General features: G+C 34.7%; 4 protein-coding genes across 7 annotated transcripts in view; 2 read left to right on the top strand and 2 right to left on the bottom strand.

Annotated features, from left to right (window-relative positions):
• The window catches only part of LOC128874896 (uncharacterized), a 3,925-nt gene extending 3,041 nt beyond the window's left edge, over nt 1-884 (top strand). Inside the window, exon 2 of the mRNA XM_054120034.1 lies at nt 1-884. This exon is cut by the window's left edge and continues 510 nt beyond it. Within this exon, the coding sequence (XP_053976009.1) occupies nt 1-153 (153 nt within the window). The 3' untranslated portion in view covers nt 154-884.
• Nucleotides 1-12,097, bottom strand: part of LOC128874895 (lysophospholipid acyltransferase 6) — a 19,966-nt gene extending 7,869 nt beyond the window's left edge. The window contains exon 1 of the mRNA XM_054120032.1: nt 11,843-12,097. Coding sequence (XP_053976007.1) covers nt 11,843-11,926 — 84 coding nt within the window. The 5' untranslated portion in view covers nt 11,927-12,097. The remainder of the gene's footprint in view (nt 1-11,842) is intronic.
• LOC128874897 (mitochondrial import inner membrane translocase subunit Tim8-like) lies at nt 10,721-13,552 on the top strand. Of its 3 annotated transcripts, none has more exons than XM_054120036.1 (3): nt 10,721-10,743; nt 12,822-12,918; nt 13,227-13,552. In XM_054120036.1, exons 1-3 carry the CDS (start codon nt 10,736-10,738, stop codon nt 13,398-13,400), a joined length of 279 nt encoding a protein of 92 aa, XP_053976011.1. In that variant the 5' UTR covers nt 10,721-10,735; the 3' UTR covers nt 13,401-13,552. The 3 variants fall into 3 exon arrangements, with proteins under 3 accessions (XP_053976011.1, XP_053976012.1, XP_053976010.1); XM_054120037.1 differs by lacking the exon at nt 10,721-10,743 and adding an exon at nt 12,223-12,365; XM_054120035.1 differs by lacking the exon at nt 10,721-10,743 and having other exon boundaries at nt 12,726-12,918.
• Nucleotides 13,553-14,155: 603 nt separating this feature from the next.
• On the bottom strand, nt 14,156-16,978 carry LOC128874894 (ufm1-specific protease 2). Of its 2 annotated transcripts, none has more exons than XM_054120031.1 (10): nt 16,602-16,978; nt 16,288-16,503; nt 15,991-16,218; nt 15,742-15,912; nt 15,568-15,661; nt 15,214-15,474; nt 14,983-15,129; nt 14,773-14,908; nt 14,418-14,696; nt 14,156-14,290 (listed from the first exon to the last, which is right to left on the bottom strand). In XM_054120031.1, the coding sequence occupies exons 1-9, from the start codon at nt 16,638-16,640 to the stop codon at nt 14,435-14,437; spliced, it is 1,554 nt and encodes a 517-aa protein (XP_053976006.1). In that variant the 5' UTR covers nt 16,641-16,978; the 3' UTR covers nt 14,156-14,290; nt 14,418-14,434. The 2 variants fall into 2 exon arrangements, with proteins under 2 accessions (XP_053976006.1, XP_053976005.1); XM_054120030.1 differs by having other exon boundaries at nt 14,157-14,368; nt 14,443-14,696; nt 16,602-16,977.
• Between the last annotated feature and the right edge of the window lie 184 nt (nt 16,979-17,162).

The raw sequence follows: 17,162 nt of genomic DNA, 5'->3' as shown, positions 1-17,162 counted from the left end.
AAAGGACATGGTCAGGTTCAAAGAGGTCCTGGAGGTGGAGCCGATCCGAGTTTCAGAATAGACGGTGGCTGGAGGTTCAGGCGTGACCTCGATAACGTTGAACAGGAGCAGGAAGAAGAGTTAGAACAGGAACTGGAGCAGGATCAGGAATAGGGACAGTATTAACACACTACGAGCCAGACACCTTTTTCGTCAACCTCACTTTAATCGGCGCTTGTGTTGAGTAAAACTGAATCAAAGTATTGATGAGTATGATTGGAAGGACGTTGATTATGGTGACAGATAATTTGGTAATTAAATTGGTATCTAGTTTCTCTGACTTTGCAGTATTTTCGTTGGATCACCAGGTTCACTTAATCGTTAGTCGTATGACATTACTGAAGGGTACTTATTTATTTAAATAGAGACGGTCACAAGACCCAACGATTAATTTATTTACAGATTACGTCAATCTTATGATTAGTTATTCAGAATATTATAAAGTCAGAGACACTCACATTGAATATAACAAGTCATTTTTAAATACAGTATTGAATTTGAATTTTTAATTAAATGGATCGATTTTAGATGGGGATTTATCTGCAGGGCATTAATAAAGATAATAAATACGTAGATCGTTATACTGATCACTAGTGATAGTTACTTATGACTTTTGCCAATTCATGATGATTCAAGTAATTTCCAAGTCTCTAATCTATCTATCTTGTGTAAACTAGAAATTTAGCACGAGTTTCCTTAAATTTATTTTTAATTTATAATGTGACGTTTAATGTGTAAAATCAATGTTCCATCTCGTTGACGAAAGCTGCTGTCTATACGTATAAACTGCATTTATTAGATTGTGATAATTATTGAGGCTACATGGTACTTAAAAACCAATTGAACTTTATCCGATCGTTAAGTGCATTATAAAGCTACAACAAGTGCCATACCTTAAGTTCGTTCAGTGTATTTCCTAAATAATATCAACGTTCGACTTTTACCCAAACTTTAATTTCTAATTATATTAAGTGTGCTAATTATAATATAAATTTTAAGTTTCATTTGGTGAAATAAATGTCATATTTATGTTGCAACATCTCGTCTCGTTCTATTGAAGTTTCCTTGCAAGAAATTGACCTTATGAAGAGTGAATTTAAATCGCAACATATTCACTAGCAGTATGTACAGTGGTGTCCTCCACTAAGGACGATTTTATTTCTCTGCATCCAAAGAAGGGAGCAAATAAATGAATGAACAGCTTTTATACTGATTTATGAAGTAATTTAAACAAATATTCCGCACGTGCTGGTCGTATAAAGTCCACATAACTTCGCTAACCGTGAAATAGACACAGTGGAACTCTTGTGTATGACATAACTAGCGGTGGTGCAAGTGGCCTTGACCAACCACTTGACTTCATCGCGACTGTAACTACAAACGACTCTGGCTACGTCTAAATCAATGTCTTCTGCTATCCTACTTAATTTGAAAATAACCCTACCATTCTTATTTTGCTTTCTATCTGCCATCGCAACGCTTCCTTTCACTTTCCCTCTTCCTGTCTTTCACCTCGTTTGCCTTTTACTTGCAATCAGCCTACTCGTGCCTTTCCTCGCTTGTAATCTCCCTTCTCTAATCACTATACATCCGTCACGCGACTCTCTCCTATCGGAAGTTCCCAGCAAATTAACTCGATAAACTGAGAATTGTCACTATTTGCACGACATAGAGAATTTGTTGAATAGAAACTTTCCCACGACGATCTATTCGATACTCAATTATGTAGTGCGGATGTTTGAATTTTTTTCAGGATTAGAAAATATTATTAATAATTACGTAATATTGTAGTATACCTTCACCAATATAGTACAAACAAATTTTTTGTTAATCGATTTAAAAAATAAATGTATTGAAGAGGACCTGTCAGGAGCTTGCCTTTTAAACGGTGCAGAAGCTCCTTTTTTTTTTAATAGACTTGCACTATTCTTATCCTCTAACGCGTTTATATTTATCCAAGTAGACGCTTTCCTTAGTAAACAGCGCGAATCTAAAGTTGCTTTATTTTCAATATCTAAACATATCCTTGCATGCAACTTTTCACCTTTACGCTTGCAAGGAAAACAATCTATTCGAGTTCCTGTGAATCTAGAAGACAGTAAATGAGGAGTAAAAAGATCGATCGATATAATGAAAATTAATATCATTAATATCAAAGTGGAGCTATAACTAACAATTAAACGCATAGAAACTGTTTTTCGATTTTTATTATCGCAATACTTACCATAAACGCAAGAGATAATTAGGTGTAAATGAATTGTCGTTTAAATCAAACAAGTTATATTTTGTTTACGAGAACCTTCTTCAACGCAAAAATAACAAAATCAATGATTACAAAAATCAATATAAATATAGAAAACAACTATACACTAATGAAATACACTTTGTTCGTTATATTCTAGTTACAAAAACAAAAATAATACACTTTGACGTTATTAATTTCTCCGTGAATATCCCAGAAATAAAAAAAGAAGTTAAAGCTGCCTGGTTAATTAATAGCTCGTTGGGTTTTCAATAATAGCATAGCGCAGTGCCTATCGAAGCATGTTATTTTATCAAATAAATCTAGGGTGCATAGCAAACTCCTGTGGCGCAAAGCATGATGCAGCAACGCGGATATCGTACAATCATAAAATTAAAGCAGCAGTTAATCACGCGCTTCATTAACGTATTACATTAGTAAATCGTTAGATCGCTGTACGCTCTTTTCCCTGCTTCATTATCCACAACGAACTGGCGCAACGCGAAAAATAACGAGCGTTAATATCCACGTAAACACAATTAATATTAATTACTACTCGTCTAAAATTACTTTCAATACTATCTAGTAGACGTTTCAAACTATTTTTTCTTTTCGATAGTTTTATATAAAATTCCAAAATTAAACAATCATTACATACAAAAAAAAAAAAATAACAAAGTTTCAACTCGAAATCATAAAAAAATATTGATTTACGAAAAGTGTAGTACAATCAGGCATCTCTGAATCGAAGCATTAAAAAACGAATACTTAATTAATTCAGTGGAATCAGAATGATTAAGGTAATCGAGTTATATTTACAAGACATGAATAGCCAGAGCAGAAAAAGTTGTTAATGCTAACACGTTCTCCATGCAAGGCGTTAATCGTGCTTCAACTTCCTATTGGTCTGATGAGCATCGTCAGTCTCATTCTACCAATCGAGGATAAATAATGTTTTTGCATCTTTTGTTTTTCGTGCTCGATATATATACGTATGTATATCTTTTTATTTTATCCTTTCTCAATTTTCAATAAAGTATCGTTCAAATGTAGGTACTAATAAATAACAAAATATCAATATATGTGTATATTTAATTTTATTACGAGTCACATAAAAGAATATGTTTACCTAGTAGAAACGATATAATAGAACAGTACGTAATACATGGTGTCAGTTGGCACACTCTAATTAACCAAGACTCGCGAAAACGGTTCCGTGTTATCACTGCTAATTCCACCTTTCGACTAATCGCCTGACGAGAATCACCGGAAGACACAAATGTCGTGTCGAACACAGCGATAAATCACGCGCGAACACATCGATCTATGCGCGAACCAGGTGAGCATTAACATTTCTGTCGCTCGCTATAAGGTTGTCTATTTTACATAAGTAATTCACTTAATTTTACATAAAATTCACTGACATCAGCATTCGATCATTTTCACATTTGTTACTATTCTCGGGCCGTAAAAAACCCCTTCGAAGCAGAACGCAATGGGAATAATAGTCGATTAACGTCGATAGCAAAGGTTATCTGTCGATACACTCTGTAATTGCACACCCTCTGCTTTTTCCAGAAGGGAATTCGAGCATGGTGTCGCTTGCAATTTACTGTTTACATTTTCAATCCTGTCACGAGTCTCGATTCCACTATCTTGTGAGTCTACACATTTTTACGATTTAACGTAAAATGCTTTTATTGGAATTGATGACAGAAACAGCAGACGAAAAATATTCTTTTTAGCGGAGTTTCAGTATAAAGATTCACGTCGTAAATGGAAAATTGATTTAACTTGAAAAAAAAAAAAACGAGTCCAATCTTTGGACATCAATAAAATGCAATATTTTACCATGCGTGACTACAAATTTAATCGTTCAATTGAATAAACGTCGTCGTTCGAATAAAGTTTTCGAATATTTCGTGGATGAACTAGGCGATCGAACATTAATTTGCAGAGTGTAAATGGTTCTCGAAATGTTGATTGTCCCAGTTGAGTAAACAATCCTCTAATTACTCTGGCGTTCTACGACTACGTGCGCCGTGAACACGAACACTTTGAGAGCTGTATTAAAAAGTGTTCTCGTAGCGTGATAATGCGCACGCACACTATAATCGGTTAATTGTGAAAGCAGCCTAACGAGGGCAAAGGAAAATGTGCACGCGATCGCAGGATCAATCACGTGAGTAATCTTTCCATCGTTCGCGTTATCGCATTTCACCAGCCACGGGCAAACGTTAGGGCACGTGCCATTAGCTGTATTTATGTAATAGCAGAAGAAACCGTCTCAGATTAAATACTATGAAATCGATGACTAAATGATTTTATGACGAAATTACATTCAATGAGTATCTATTTTTTGGAAGATACATTCGAGAATTTTTATTGTGCTAAAATAAAATGCAGATCGTTCGAGTCGTCGAATTCAAATGCAGTTAGGAGCAAACCGTGACTGGTATTGAATCCAATTGAAGCTATAATCCTATTTAAATAGGATTATGCTGTCCTATTAAGGGCACTTATATGTGAGCGTCTCAGCTAATTTGCGTATCTTCCAATTAAAAATGTACGAAGAATTAAGGTAATGAAATGATCGCATGACATGCTGATGATTACTTCGGGAATATTTTAGTGTTAGAAATATTTTCGTAAAATTCATATTAATGGCACAAAATGTATTGTAGGTAAACACATAGTTTCGATCTAAAAATCGTAAGTAAAGTATGAGGACCCAAAAATTTTAATTTTAATCACTCCGACAACACTTCATTCACAAACAACAAAAATATTCCACGCAATTAAAACCTTTCAGTCACCTGAATTAATTTCACGACCTCGATCAATGCATTATACTGGTCGTTACTGATCGGTACAAGTCATGACACCGTGGTCGCGAGTAAAAGTTAATACATATGTACACAGCTTGCTCCGGAAGTACGAACTTGATTTGCAATTGCTTCCTGGGTCATCGTTAACGTGTAATTGATTGAGTTACAGAACAAACTTATCTTTCACACCGAGGAAATAAAAATTGAACGAATAAAACTAAATTCTAATAACACTGAAAATCAGGATTCTATGTTAAAGAGTTTCCCCGCGAATAAAAATAAATAAACGATGGATACAAGTTTGGCTATGTATCGTCAACTCAACTATGCAGATCGCCGCACTCCAAACGAGGCCAGCAATTTGCATAAGCAACTATGCGTGCCTCGTTGCCAGAAAAAAATTGCTAGTCATTTAATAATAACCCTTACAACTTAACACGCGTTGGTCCCCAAGTGATCTCACATCAATGTCGATTCGTTTCGCCGCGAGGGATCGAGACGAGCAGATCGTTTGACACAACGGTAGGTCAATGATCTCCCTGCGCGTTTACTAGCAGCTACGCGGTACCGCTTGCACGTTATGTTGCGTGCACCTTTTTAGAACCGAGGCTCGGGTTTATGCAACAAATCGCGATTCTACCGATAGTGCGCTCTTTTGTTGTGAATGACTCTGGCAGCTGGTTTTCCTCAATGGTTAGACTCACGAGCTGTCCTGATGAGGAAAATACAACCGAGAGGAATTCACGATAATGACTTGATGAGTGCAATGAACGCTCGAAAGATTTGCATAAGTGTCCTTTTCAGAGACGTAGCTAAGGTTCTTGGGACCCTGTGGGTGAAATAAACTTTAAATAGGTATGGTTGAAACTTGAGCTATTTTCCATTTAGTACTTCTACAGCAGATTTAGATGATCAGAAGAAAGTAATTGGAAGATATCGTATTACCAAATTAAAAATAAATTTCGCAGCTGACGAATATGGCTCAGATACCGATGCTCATAGTATGAAGTACATACGCATACCGTCACTATTTTAAGACCTGCAGTGGTGACTGACTGCATGAAAGTGCAATGCGAGCAAATATATCCGAGTAAAGTATTATTGGCGTGCTAGTTACCGTTTGAGCATTCCAACTCACGTTACCACGTTGCATTCACCACACGAATAAGTTGAATGAAAACGAAATTGTTAGAAGAAAATAAAGGGCTTTCCAAAAGGGAAATTAAAACTTTCTTAATCATGGAGTACATCCAATTTTTAAAATTTTAAATAAAAGTACATACAACTATCATTAACCCAGAATATGTGTGGTTCTAATAACTGAAACAAACTGTACCATTTTTTTCAATGAATATATACTTGGTTCTTTAAAAGACAACATGTATTTAGTCTTTCGTTTCAATCTATATTACGAAGTCTAAAATTAAAACTAAGTGCACGAATACATCTACTCCACAATTTGAGAGTATAATGTACGAAGATAATACAAATAAATGATAGTACCTTTGAATACTAAAATAGAATAATTTCGTGACAACACAGCTAGTTTATACTAAAATCGAATGAAAATATTAGCAAAAAAATGACAAAGGAGTTAAAAATCATGGAGGTTTGTTTCATGTATTTCTTCTTCTTCCACAAGCAAGACTTCAGAATCTATGACTGTGTCGAGGTCATAGTTCTAATTGTCGCGATCCAAAAATGATTTGAAAGCACTGCTCCAACTCATCCGCTAAAAAAAAAACCATGAATAACGGGAGGCTAGTCTCGCAGGACATTTTTCAGAGGGTTAAAACTCCGTTCGAACGAAACGGGATCTTAGACATGCCGCTTCTCGGGAATAGAGGGCAGGCGTGTTTTGTTACGCATTCTTCAAGTTACATTACAACTTTAGCTACTCATACATTCCTTTCCGAACGGATTGAAATACGACCGTTGCAACTGTTCTCGGTTGTAACTTGTACGTAACTTCCAACGATACAAACGTGGCAGTTAATTCATATTACATTGGGTATACAAATTCTGTGCCTCTGTATTCGATCATTTATAACTTCTAGTCTAAATAAACATTCTCACTTGTAATTTTGATGCATTTAAAGTACCAACCTTCCAAGTCTTCAACCTGATGGACATTACATGTATTCTCCTGCAATTATTATAACTGCTTATTATATTTGTAGCGGCCATCAGATTGAGACCTCGTTTACCTGGTCAAGAACTTAGAAAATTGTTAACATAAAAACTTGGATGTAGCAAAATCATGAGAAAATATTTCCATATAAACTACAGTTACAAAAACTACTAAATGGTTGAATATAAAGGCATAGAATTAATTTCTACGCCTAATACATTTTTATCGGAAACAGATTAGATCCAGAAACTGAAAGACGAGGTCACCGTGTTCGTCAGACGACACTTGGTGACTCAATGTTCATGTTATATCACGCCACAGGCACAGCTAGATAGTTGTGAAAAAGATTATGTATCGTTGTTTTTATACTTTTGTAACCTATAAAAAGTAATTGTATAATCACGGAAACTTTGAGAACATTTTTTTCATGAAATATCATGGTTAGGTGTTTAATATAATGCAAAACAATTATTTTATGTATAATAAAAAATAAAAATATTAATCTCGTTAACAGTAAATAGCGATAAATTACAAGAACACGGACGATTTATAAATCAACGTTGCAAGCACAATGCACAATAACTTTCCTCCCACGCGTTTCTGTATCGATTCGGAACGCCCGTGATCGATGACGTTTCAAGCACAGCAAACTAATTCTAAAATTAAGTCACGATGAAACTCTCTTATATAAAAAAAAAAGTTACAACATTATACACGATTCGACTGTAGACAATCCCGTGATGGAAAAATTTAATTTGCATATGCATGACAGCGTTTCCTTGTAAAAATGTAAACAGAATGATAAATTGAGTGCATAACAACGAACTATACACTTTCTCAACTGCTTTCTTAATTTCTGTGATACATTTTTAAATAATGTCCTTGACAAAATTACTATAAATTCTGAGTTGCGTAATTCTCACCACCGTGGCGCAAATCAAAGAAAATAATAATATCTTACACTGCGAAAAATAATAAAATTAATTTTATATACTTAAGAAATAGTTGACGTTGAATCTAATACTATTGTACTATTTTAAATAATATTAAAAAATACAATTTCTTATAAGAAGACGTTTTCGCAACCAGAGATAGATAATCCGTGATAGAGAAGGATTATGCCAATCGTAATACTGCCGTTACAAACCCAGTATCGCAATTACTAGCCTGACCTTTCATTCGTCACGACACTCTTTTTCAGCGTCTCGTTAATAGCCAAAAAGAAAGTAAAGGTTTCGCTAAATATAACACTGACACGAGGCGTTTCGAACGGGAACATCCAGGCCGTTTAACGACCACAAAATTGCACCGGTTGCCGTAGGTCAATTTTCAAGGTGCAATTATTACCTTGCGAGCAACAAAAAGCTCCCATCACTTCCTAGTATGTAAACCCCATTTATTTGATTATCTTTTTAACCGACTTCGAAAAGGAGGAGGTTACTCTGCTTCGTTCAAACTGGAATTCAAAATTTTCCTCTTCTTCCATTTCGTTAAAAAATAGCTACGACCAATCATTTGAGACGACCGGTACTCGAATGATTCGTAGTAAACATTGGTTACTCATGCGGAACTAGCAACGCTCGCGTTTTCCCAACTGTTGCATTTGACAGAGTTTATACAGCATGAAAGTCAGTGTTTCTCAAACAAGATAATAAAGAAAACTTCTGGCGGATCATTTTTGAGTAGAATTGAATTATTTTTTAAATATGGTTTTGAATGATTATCTGAAGATTGTATGTGTGCAGGAAATGTAGCTTAACGTAACCTATTCAGCCTAAACTACGAATATGACTCAGTGCACGACCTGCACCAAAACACGTAATTACGTTTCTGACTTGCAATTGTCCTAGTCGCTACAATGACGCAATTTGCGGATGAAGCGCAAAATACACGAAGACTGAATGGATCGAGTAGTATCATATTTTCGATAGAAATTGTTTACATGTCCTTTACTAAAGCAATGCATACAATTATTATACGACGAATTTTAATGGATTTTTAATTGGATTAATAAATTGCATTCGTAGACAGTACAAGCATTAGTATTTAACCCTTAAATGGACGATTTTTGTTTCACGTTTGCCGAAAAGTTTTCTTCAAAGTGACATTTGACATTAACTTATTTTCAATGCATACAAATATTGGATAGTGCCAACATTAAAAAAAAGTACAAAATTCGTTCAGAAATAAGAACTAGTTGTCAAAATTACAAAAAAATAAAAGAAGGTCAATTTTATCTGTGATGTTTAGTATGTTGTTTAAAAACAACATTGTCCATTTAAGGGTTAAATGAATCTACTATATTGAGTACTTTATATGGATTGCAGGTCTGTCGGTGTACAGATTTTTCACTACTTTGCAGAATTCATGTTAATTCTTAACGGCGATTATCTTATCGCGGCGCAATAGCTGTATCGTTATCGACAATCGTGCGCTCAAACCGTACTCCAGAAGATCACCGCTCCAACAATTCTCTGAACAGATCAAAAAACAGAGCACGTAGAAACCGTACGCAAAGTCTCACAGGCTATGCGCCGAAACGTTTCTACCAAATGCTATTTTTAATTTTCTCTCAACGCTGTTTTTGCGTATTGCGCCTATTCCTCGTCTAATTATAATGTCACACGAAGCGGTAAATCTGGAAGTGAGTTTCCATTAAACTATTGGCGTTTAATAATCACGCGTGACACACCTATTGCGTGGAATATAGGATAAAACAGTGCTTCCCAACCGTTTCACGTCACGAAACAGCCAAGACGTGTTAACGTATACACGCAACACTTTTCCGAATGCACAATTTAGCATTAACGTAAATTGTGCTGAAATCGTGCTCAAATCATTAAGATCAAAATGAACAATTTATTCTTTACAAGGTTAACAGTGTTGAGATCCAAGTATATTGTTCAAATCGAATAAAATTTTACTTTCCAGGACTTGCGACTGCTTCCTTGAACATGTTTCTATGTTCAGAAGAACGTTCAAACTTTTGCAATCTCTGATCTACAGTTCAAACGCAAAATGGGATTCTAGCAAATGGAGCAAGAATACTCCCAGTATCTCCACGATATGGAAATTCGTATACGATTAGAATCTTTTCATTGATTTATTACAAGTTTTTTTCGTGACACACCCAAGGTCACGTCACACCTGTTGGGAAGCACTGGCAATGTAATTCAATGCATCTCATAGGAATACAATGTAAGACTGCGCAAAAGTGATTCCAATCACGATGTTTATATGCATCCCACACGCGTATACCATATTAGTTACGCGCCTAGAACGGTTTAACGACCAGTTAAGTTGCTCCTCGAATCATCGAATCGCTACATCGCTCCTGTCGCCACGGATATCCAACGTATCCTGTCGTCGCTGTGTTTATCCAAGGAAGAAAATAGGCTATTTTACGGTGGTTGAAGCTGTGAAACGTCGTGTCCGAGGCGTGTCGAACCTTAACCTTGACGATTGTGCGATGAAATAAAGCCAACAGCAACAACTATGGCCGAGTGAGTCGCAAGGATATTCAATAGGAGGTCGGAAATCCGGTGTAGTAATCCAGGTTCGATCGATGCGCCTTCCATTTCGGCGGTCAGGAGGCAGATAAGTGGGGCAAATGGTCACGTTGAAAACGAAACGAGATGGGAATTAAGCTGATATATGAAATCAGGAATAGAAATTACTCCGAAATAAAATCGGTCAAAAGCATCCTTCGACGCTCCCTTCGGAAACAAATATTTTTAATTCAGTTGCATGTATAGAAATTCATAAGGAAATACATAAGCGCCACTATTTGATCTAATATGTATATATACACTATTTATATATACGTATATCTTTAATTCGGTTTCATCATTACAAATCCACTCATAAACACCGGTAATTGATCTAATACGTATATACACACTTATACGTATTAATGTAATAAGGACATTCCAATAATTATCACTGATAGAACGGGATGTATAATGAACGACATTATCGATGTTAAATTATGTTCAAGAAAATACTTTCTGGCTGCACTTTCACTGAAACATGACAGGCTTCTTTCTCCTCTCAAATGCACATAAACACATACACAAATTGTATTTCATTCACTCGCTTCGATAGTTTATTTGACGTAGGCATAAATCTCGAACTAATTTACGATGTGTTCTAGCAATGTCGTCGTGGTGACGCCAGTGGAGTGCAAAGGGTTAATTTGGCTCCATAACTGGAAACACTATAATAAACACTAGCACTCGATCTAAGTGAACACACACTTACACGTACGAATGTATCACGAGTTCAGAACTTGATGATAATTATCACTCGAAAGAACACGATATATTAATGTTTAATTACATACCTTCGAATACGTTGACTGATTGGTAAATCCTGATTTTTATTAGGTATCGAGTACTTAGGAGGTCGGTACGTTAGCCCGGAATTAATACCTGCGCTCCAATATTTCAATCCTTAGATGAGGATTTCTCTCGGTACTCGATTTTATTAGTAATTAAATGAATGTTGGATTACGTTAGTATACGTTTCGACCGAAGCTGCATTCGATTGACAAGGATTGGTAATCCTGATTTCTATCAATTTTTAAACGAGAACTTCTCTCACCTGGTCGATCGGGATGTCGATGGTGTCCGCGAGCCAGGTAAAGGCCCGCGAGCCGTCGTAATAATCCTCCGCGGACGCGGTCATTGTCAATGATCGAATAAATAAAGGCGCGCGCGCACACCACCGTGATCGTGCTGTGCCACGGGCACACGACACTAACCGTCCTCAGGCAGTAAACGGGTCTTGGCTACACGGTTCGCTCGATTTCTCTCCCTCGAGGGAGAATGATCGTTAGAACGGGACGAATTCACGCAAACCACGAGACAGCGACGACGCCGTCGACGCGGATTCTGAAATGCAGCGCCACTTCGTTCCGTGCCGGCTAACAAACCTGCCGGCAATCAGGGCCGTATCCACAAGTGGCATGATCAGTTGCACGTGATGGAGACTGTTGATCTCTGACGCCCCCAACCGCGCGTGTAAACCAACGAGATTGTATAGATAGAGTAGAAGAGGAGCGAAAGGTCAGAGGAGCCTCTGTTAGTGGTAATAGCGGATGCGAGGAAAAAGAGAGAACAATGGAGTGAGTATCTCTAGTGTAAGATTGCGTGGGCGTCAGGATATTAAGATTCGGGGGGCGTTATAGGAATTAAGGAGCATCTGACGCTATAGACGTATATGTATGTACACTGACGCTGAGCAAAGAGATTATTGGAGTAGCATTTCTCCTCAATTCTTACTCTCTCCCGCTAAGGTTTCTTAATATGAGTGCGCAAGCGTTGATAGAGAAGATCAGGCGTGCAATCAAACTTTCTTCTCTTACTATTCGCGTCGTACTTTCTCGACTGTTTTATCTACTCTATGTATGCAATCTCTTTGACCAGCGCCGCCTACTTATCTTTGAGTAACTAAAACGTAGATTCAACTGAACTCCTTGGTAATACCACGTGTAGCTTGAAAGTGTACTTATCGGTTTACGAAAATATTGTATAAACAATTCTTCAAAATTAAAAGTATAAAATATGTCTGACCTATATAGTGGCTCGTCTTTTCAAGATAAGTCTACCAAAGATGTGGACCATGAGCTGCAGGATTTTATTATGATGGAGAAGCAAAAGGCACAATTTCAAGCCCAGGTAAATTTATTCTTCGCAAAATGAATTTAAAGCAAATGAATACGTTTTGTTGGTAAATCTTTTCAAGTAATTTAGAACTTATGATTTGCCCAGAAGTTTAATTTTACGCTTGATGTCTGTAAACTCCATGCGATTCTTAGGTTATGATTTTGTCGTTTCGATATTTTTTATAATCAATATACCGCGTAACTGATTTTAGCCTGGTAAAAATGCGTAATTTTTAAGTACGTGTATGAAATAATAAATGTAGAGATTATGTTTTCGATATTAACGAATTCCCATAACAATCAGTGTCCATACATTTTTAGATTCATGAATTCAATGATGTATGTTGGGAAAAATGTGTCGATAAACCAGGAAGCAAATTGGACAGTCGGACAGAGACATGTTTACACAATTGTGTTGATAGGTTTATAGATGTTTCTCTTTTAATTACAAATCGTTTTTCACAACTCTTGCAAAAATCTGCAGGAATGATGTAGTTTATTTATAAATTGTGTTGGTATTGTAGACAATTATAAATAAAATTATTTTTATTCGTGTATGTGCAACAAAAAAATATTTGATTTGTATAATAATAAATAGAAAATTAAGCTGACAAATAAAGGAGTTATTTTTTTCAACAAAATTATTCTTTAAATTTATTTATACAAAAAATTTAATTTATATGTTACACTTTACAGAATGTACATCTGAACTTATATATAATTCCTCTTGGAATTATGTGAGAAACACAGTACATTGTAACATCAATTTTATAATAAATATATTCTTAATTCTGTAAATGTTTTATGCATTTTAATATAATCACATTAGAGTTGCATAATGTTTTGGCAATGTAATAGTTGGAAACAAATGCATTTGATTTCATATAAAACAATTTTTCATACTAAAAAATGTCAAAAATAGTTAGTGTTAAAATACCAATAGAATAGATACAATTGGAATGAATGTTTAATATGAATTTAACATTAAACACTATATTCTTTTCAATTTGTTCCTAGGAAGTTCAAGAAAATGCATCTGGTGCGCAATTCATTTATGCCACATAATACATACATTAAAATAATTACAATGTGTCTCATTTTAACAGTTTTGGATAGCAACTCCTATTTGTAATAATTGTGTAACAAAATATGATAATTGACAGTTGCATATCCATTTTAATATTATTTCATGTAGCATTTAACTGTATACTACATTACTGTCTTTTCACCAGTTAATGAAGAATTATTTCATCAGATGCACACTGGCCTTTGAGGCAAACACATATTATAAAATGCATCTTTTTTCCAAAAATCTTTTGTTTTCCACCCACACCAACCTTTGTTTATTATAGTTGGTAAATGTTCGGGACCTGTATAATGCGGATCTAAAATTAAGAATTTTACATCACCGGTAAGTTCATCATAGTTGATCCCTAAAATTGTGTGAGCTAATACACCACCACCTAGAAAGTATTTCAAAATTAAATTACCAAAGGTAGAAAGACATTTTACCTAAAAGGAAGAAAAAATTATGTACCAATCATTACTGGTGTACCCTGTGTTTGAAAATGATGCAACAGATTTGTAGCTAAAGTTGATACTTCTTCACCTGTAGATGCACAGAGCACTTTAACACTGATACCTAATAGACTTTCTAGTACAAAACCTACTTCCGTTGAGCCAATCCATTGTTTACTATTAATAAAACTTGAAGGCTTATCTTCTATATTAACTAAACATTTTTGTATTTTACAATGTGAAGGTACTGGTATTTCAGTGTAGCCTTGTAATCTAAGAACAGAGATATCGTTACTCGTAACCTCACGTAAAATACTCTATCGATTAACCGTATAAATATCGATATTACCTGTACCACGAAATAATCGTCTGTAGAGATCTGTATGCGCAGCCCCAGCCATTATCATCAAAATTATCCTGCATGTAATGATGATATGCATATAAACCTTGTACAATGCTAATTTTGCGAGTACTATTCGCTACATCTGTTGAAAAATTAGAAATGTATCAAATGTAACATATAAATATCCTACATGAACTTATAATACCGAATACATGCCATCATTTTGTAAAATAGCTTCGTGAGGATTTATGAGTATATTATCTGCTTGTGACTCGTTATAAAATTTCACGGCGTTCCCGTAGCGGAAGTAGGGTTTACTCATATCTAATTCAAGAATTCTATGTAAACTTTCACGGTATTCAACTGCAATTGAATAAATTTTTTTCAGAAGTATATCATCTTTTTTGTTAATTATACAAAGTAAACAGGTGTCATAAAAAATATTACTTGTTTCGTTGTCATTATGACCATTTGGATAGACTACTGTGAGTAAATGTCCAAAAGCATGGGGTTTGAAATGTACAGGTAGTGGCAGTTTTATAGATGATTCAGATTTTTTAAGCTGCTCCTCGAAACATTTTTCTATTAATTTAATATTTCGACACATGGATTCCACTAATATTCCATAAAGGTCTGCTGAACTTGTGTTAAAATTGACCAAAGATAATGTGTCAATAGACAAATTACACTCCAAACTATCAAATGGTCCTATATGATAAATATCGTTTTTTTTTTTCATAATTGCTTAGATTATAATACAGTACTCGTAATATTTTAATAACAAAAAATTATGGTACCTACGTTTTACATATTGAAGGACTGGGGCATAATTAATATTTTCCTCTGAAAGTTTATCTCTAGATATTTTTAAAAGTATATTAGCATTTACAGCATCCTGTTAAATTTAATAAAATAAATATACTCTTCAAGAAAATGGGAAATATAAAACATAATAAAAAGTGTTAAAATATATACCACAACCCCTGCAGGTCGAATAATGCCTTTTTTTATATTTGTAGTGCCTTCATGATATACAGAAATATCTAAGAGTTCCTTTAAAGATGTATCATTCAAGTTATTCTCGTTGTTAAAAAGAAATGCATTTTTTGATGGAAACTGAAATCCTATCTTTCCTGATGCAACTTGCTAAAAAAATAATTACTTGCTATGTATCAAGTTTAATGTTAATCATACTATGTTCTTAATAAAATATTAATAATTTACATTTTTTCTTGTTTCTTCTAATACCTCCATTATGTTATCATTTTGAGCAATTATAGGCAAGCTTCCTCTTATTCTAATGTACATAAATTCTTGACGAATGTCATTTTCATTAATGATTTTTACATCATTAATAGCTTCAAGTTTTTGATGAATATAAAAATATGTTTCTACTTTAAAATTTTCATGTGAATACTTCAAAAGTAAGGGATTATCTGTTATATCAATATCCTAAAGAATTTCAAACATACATTTAATAATCTTTTTTTGCCACTATAAGGGAAAATGTAATAATCTTACTTGAAATGTATCTGGAAGCTTCTCTTCACATTCACCAACATGTAGAATACCACAAAGATACACTTCTGCTGGCATGTGTAACTGTAATGTCGTGTGATTTAAATTGGCTTCAATGTCATCCGATACATTTACACTAAATGTCAATACTGTTAATGTGTTATTGTACATAACACCATACAGGTGACCTGTTATCCCATTCCTTACACTTTTTAGTCGCTAAAAATTAATAATATTAAATGCACTGCACTTTACAACACACAGGTGATTTGCTTACATCAAAATGATGACAAATCCAAACCTCATATAATAATTACCTCTATAACATTAGATAAAATTCGCAATTTCGGGGCCATTTCAATGATTTAATTATAAATAAATTTTGTTTATGAGTTAGTACGGGATTAACTGTATAGCCATATGGTAAAGTTTAATTCAAAAAGCACATTATAAGAAAATTTTCTAGGCAAAAACTGTATGAAACATGCGAAATATTTACGTATGCATGTGTGCATGGACAAGTATTCTGCATATACCGATGGCAATTGGTTATTACTGACACATTTAAAAAATGACGTAGCGAATCATTCTATGCCTAGGATATTTAAAACAGGTAGAATGACATTTCTATTCACAAAGTTAAAAAACGATGCATACTGTAGTGAGGTTCAGTGAGGTTGTAACACGGAATTCTTTCAGTGGGTTTAAAAATTTTATTACCACTGGCGCCATCGGTGGGAAAACGTCCAAGTTTGTAGTGAAAATAGTTTCCACTTTTTCTGTAAGATGGCGCCACCGATATACTTTAATAAATTATTCTTTATTTTTCATAAATGCGTGATTAATAAGATTCTTTGCCTTATAAAACTACAATATAT

The sequence above is a fragment of the Hylaeus volcanicus genome, chromosome 4 (genome assembly GCF_026283585.1).
Source record: "Hylaeus volcanicus isolate JK05 chromosome 4, UHH_iyHylVolc1.0_haploid, whole genome shotgun sequence".
NCBI lineage: Eukaryota > Metazoa > Arthropoda > Insecta > Hymenoptera > Colletidae > Hylaeus > Hylaeus volcanicus.
Note: the sequence above shows the minus strand (reverse complement) of the source record. Positions and strands in the feature narration are given on the sequence as shown.

Bases quoted from the DNA above. Each gene is read 5' to 3' on its own strand.
- LOC128874897 (XM_054120035.1), top strand. From the start codon at position 12,805: ATGTCTGACCTATATAGTGGCTCGTCTTTTCAAGATAAGTCTACCAAA. The intron at 12,919-13,226 runs GTAAATTTATTC...ATACATTTTTAG, and splicing joins AGGCACAATTTCAAGCCCAG to ATTCATGAATTCAATGATGT.
- LOC128874894 (XM_054120030.1), bottom strand. From the start codon at position 16,640: ATGGCCCCGAAATTGCGAATTTTATCTAATGTTATAGAG. The intron at 16,219-16,287 runs GTAAGATTATTA...GAAATTCTTTAG, and splicing joins AGCTTCCAGATACATTTCAA to GATATTGATATAACAGATAA. The intron at 15,475-15,567 runs GTAGGTACCATA...TTTATCATATAG, and splicing joins AGTCCTTCAATATGTAAAAC to GACCATTTGATAGTTTGGAG.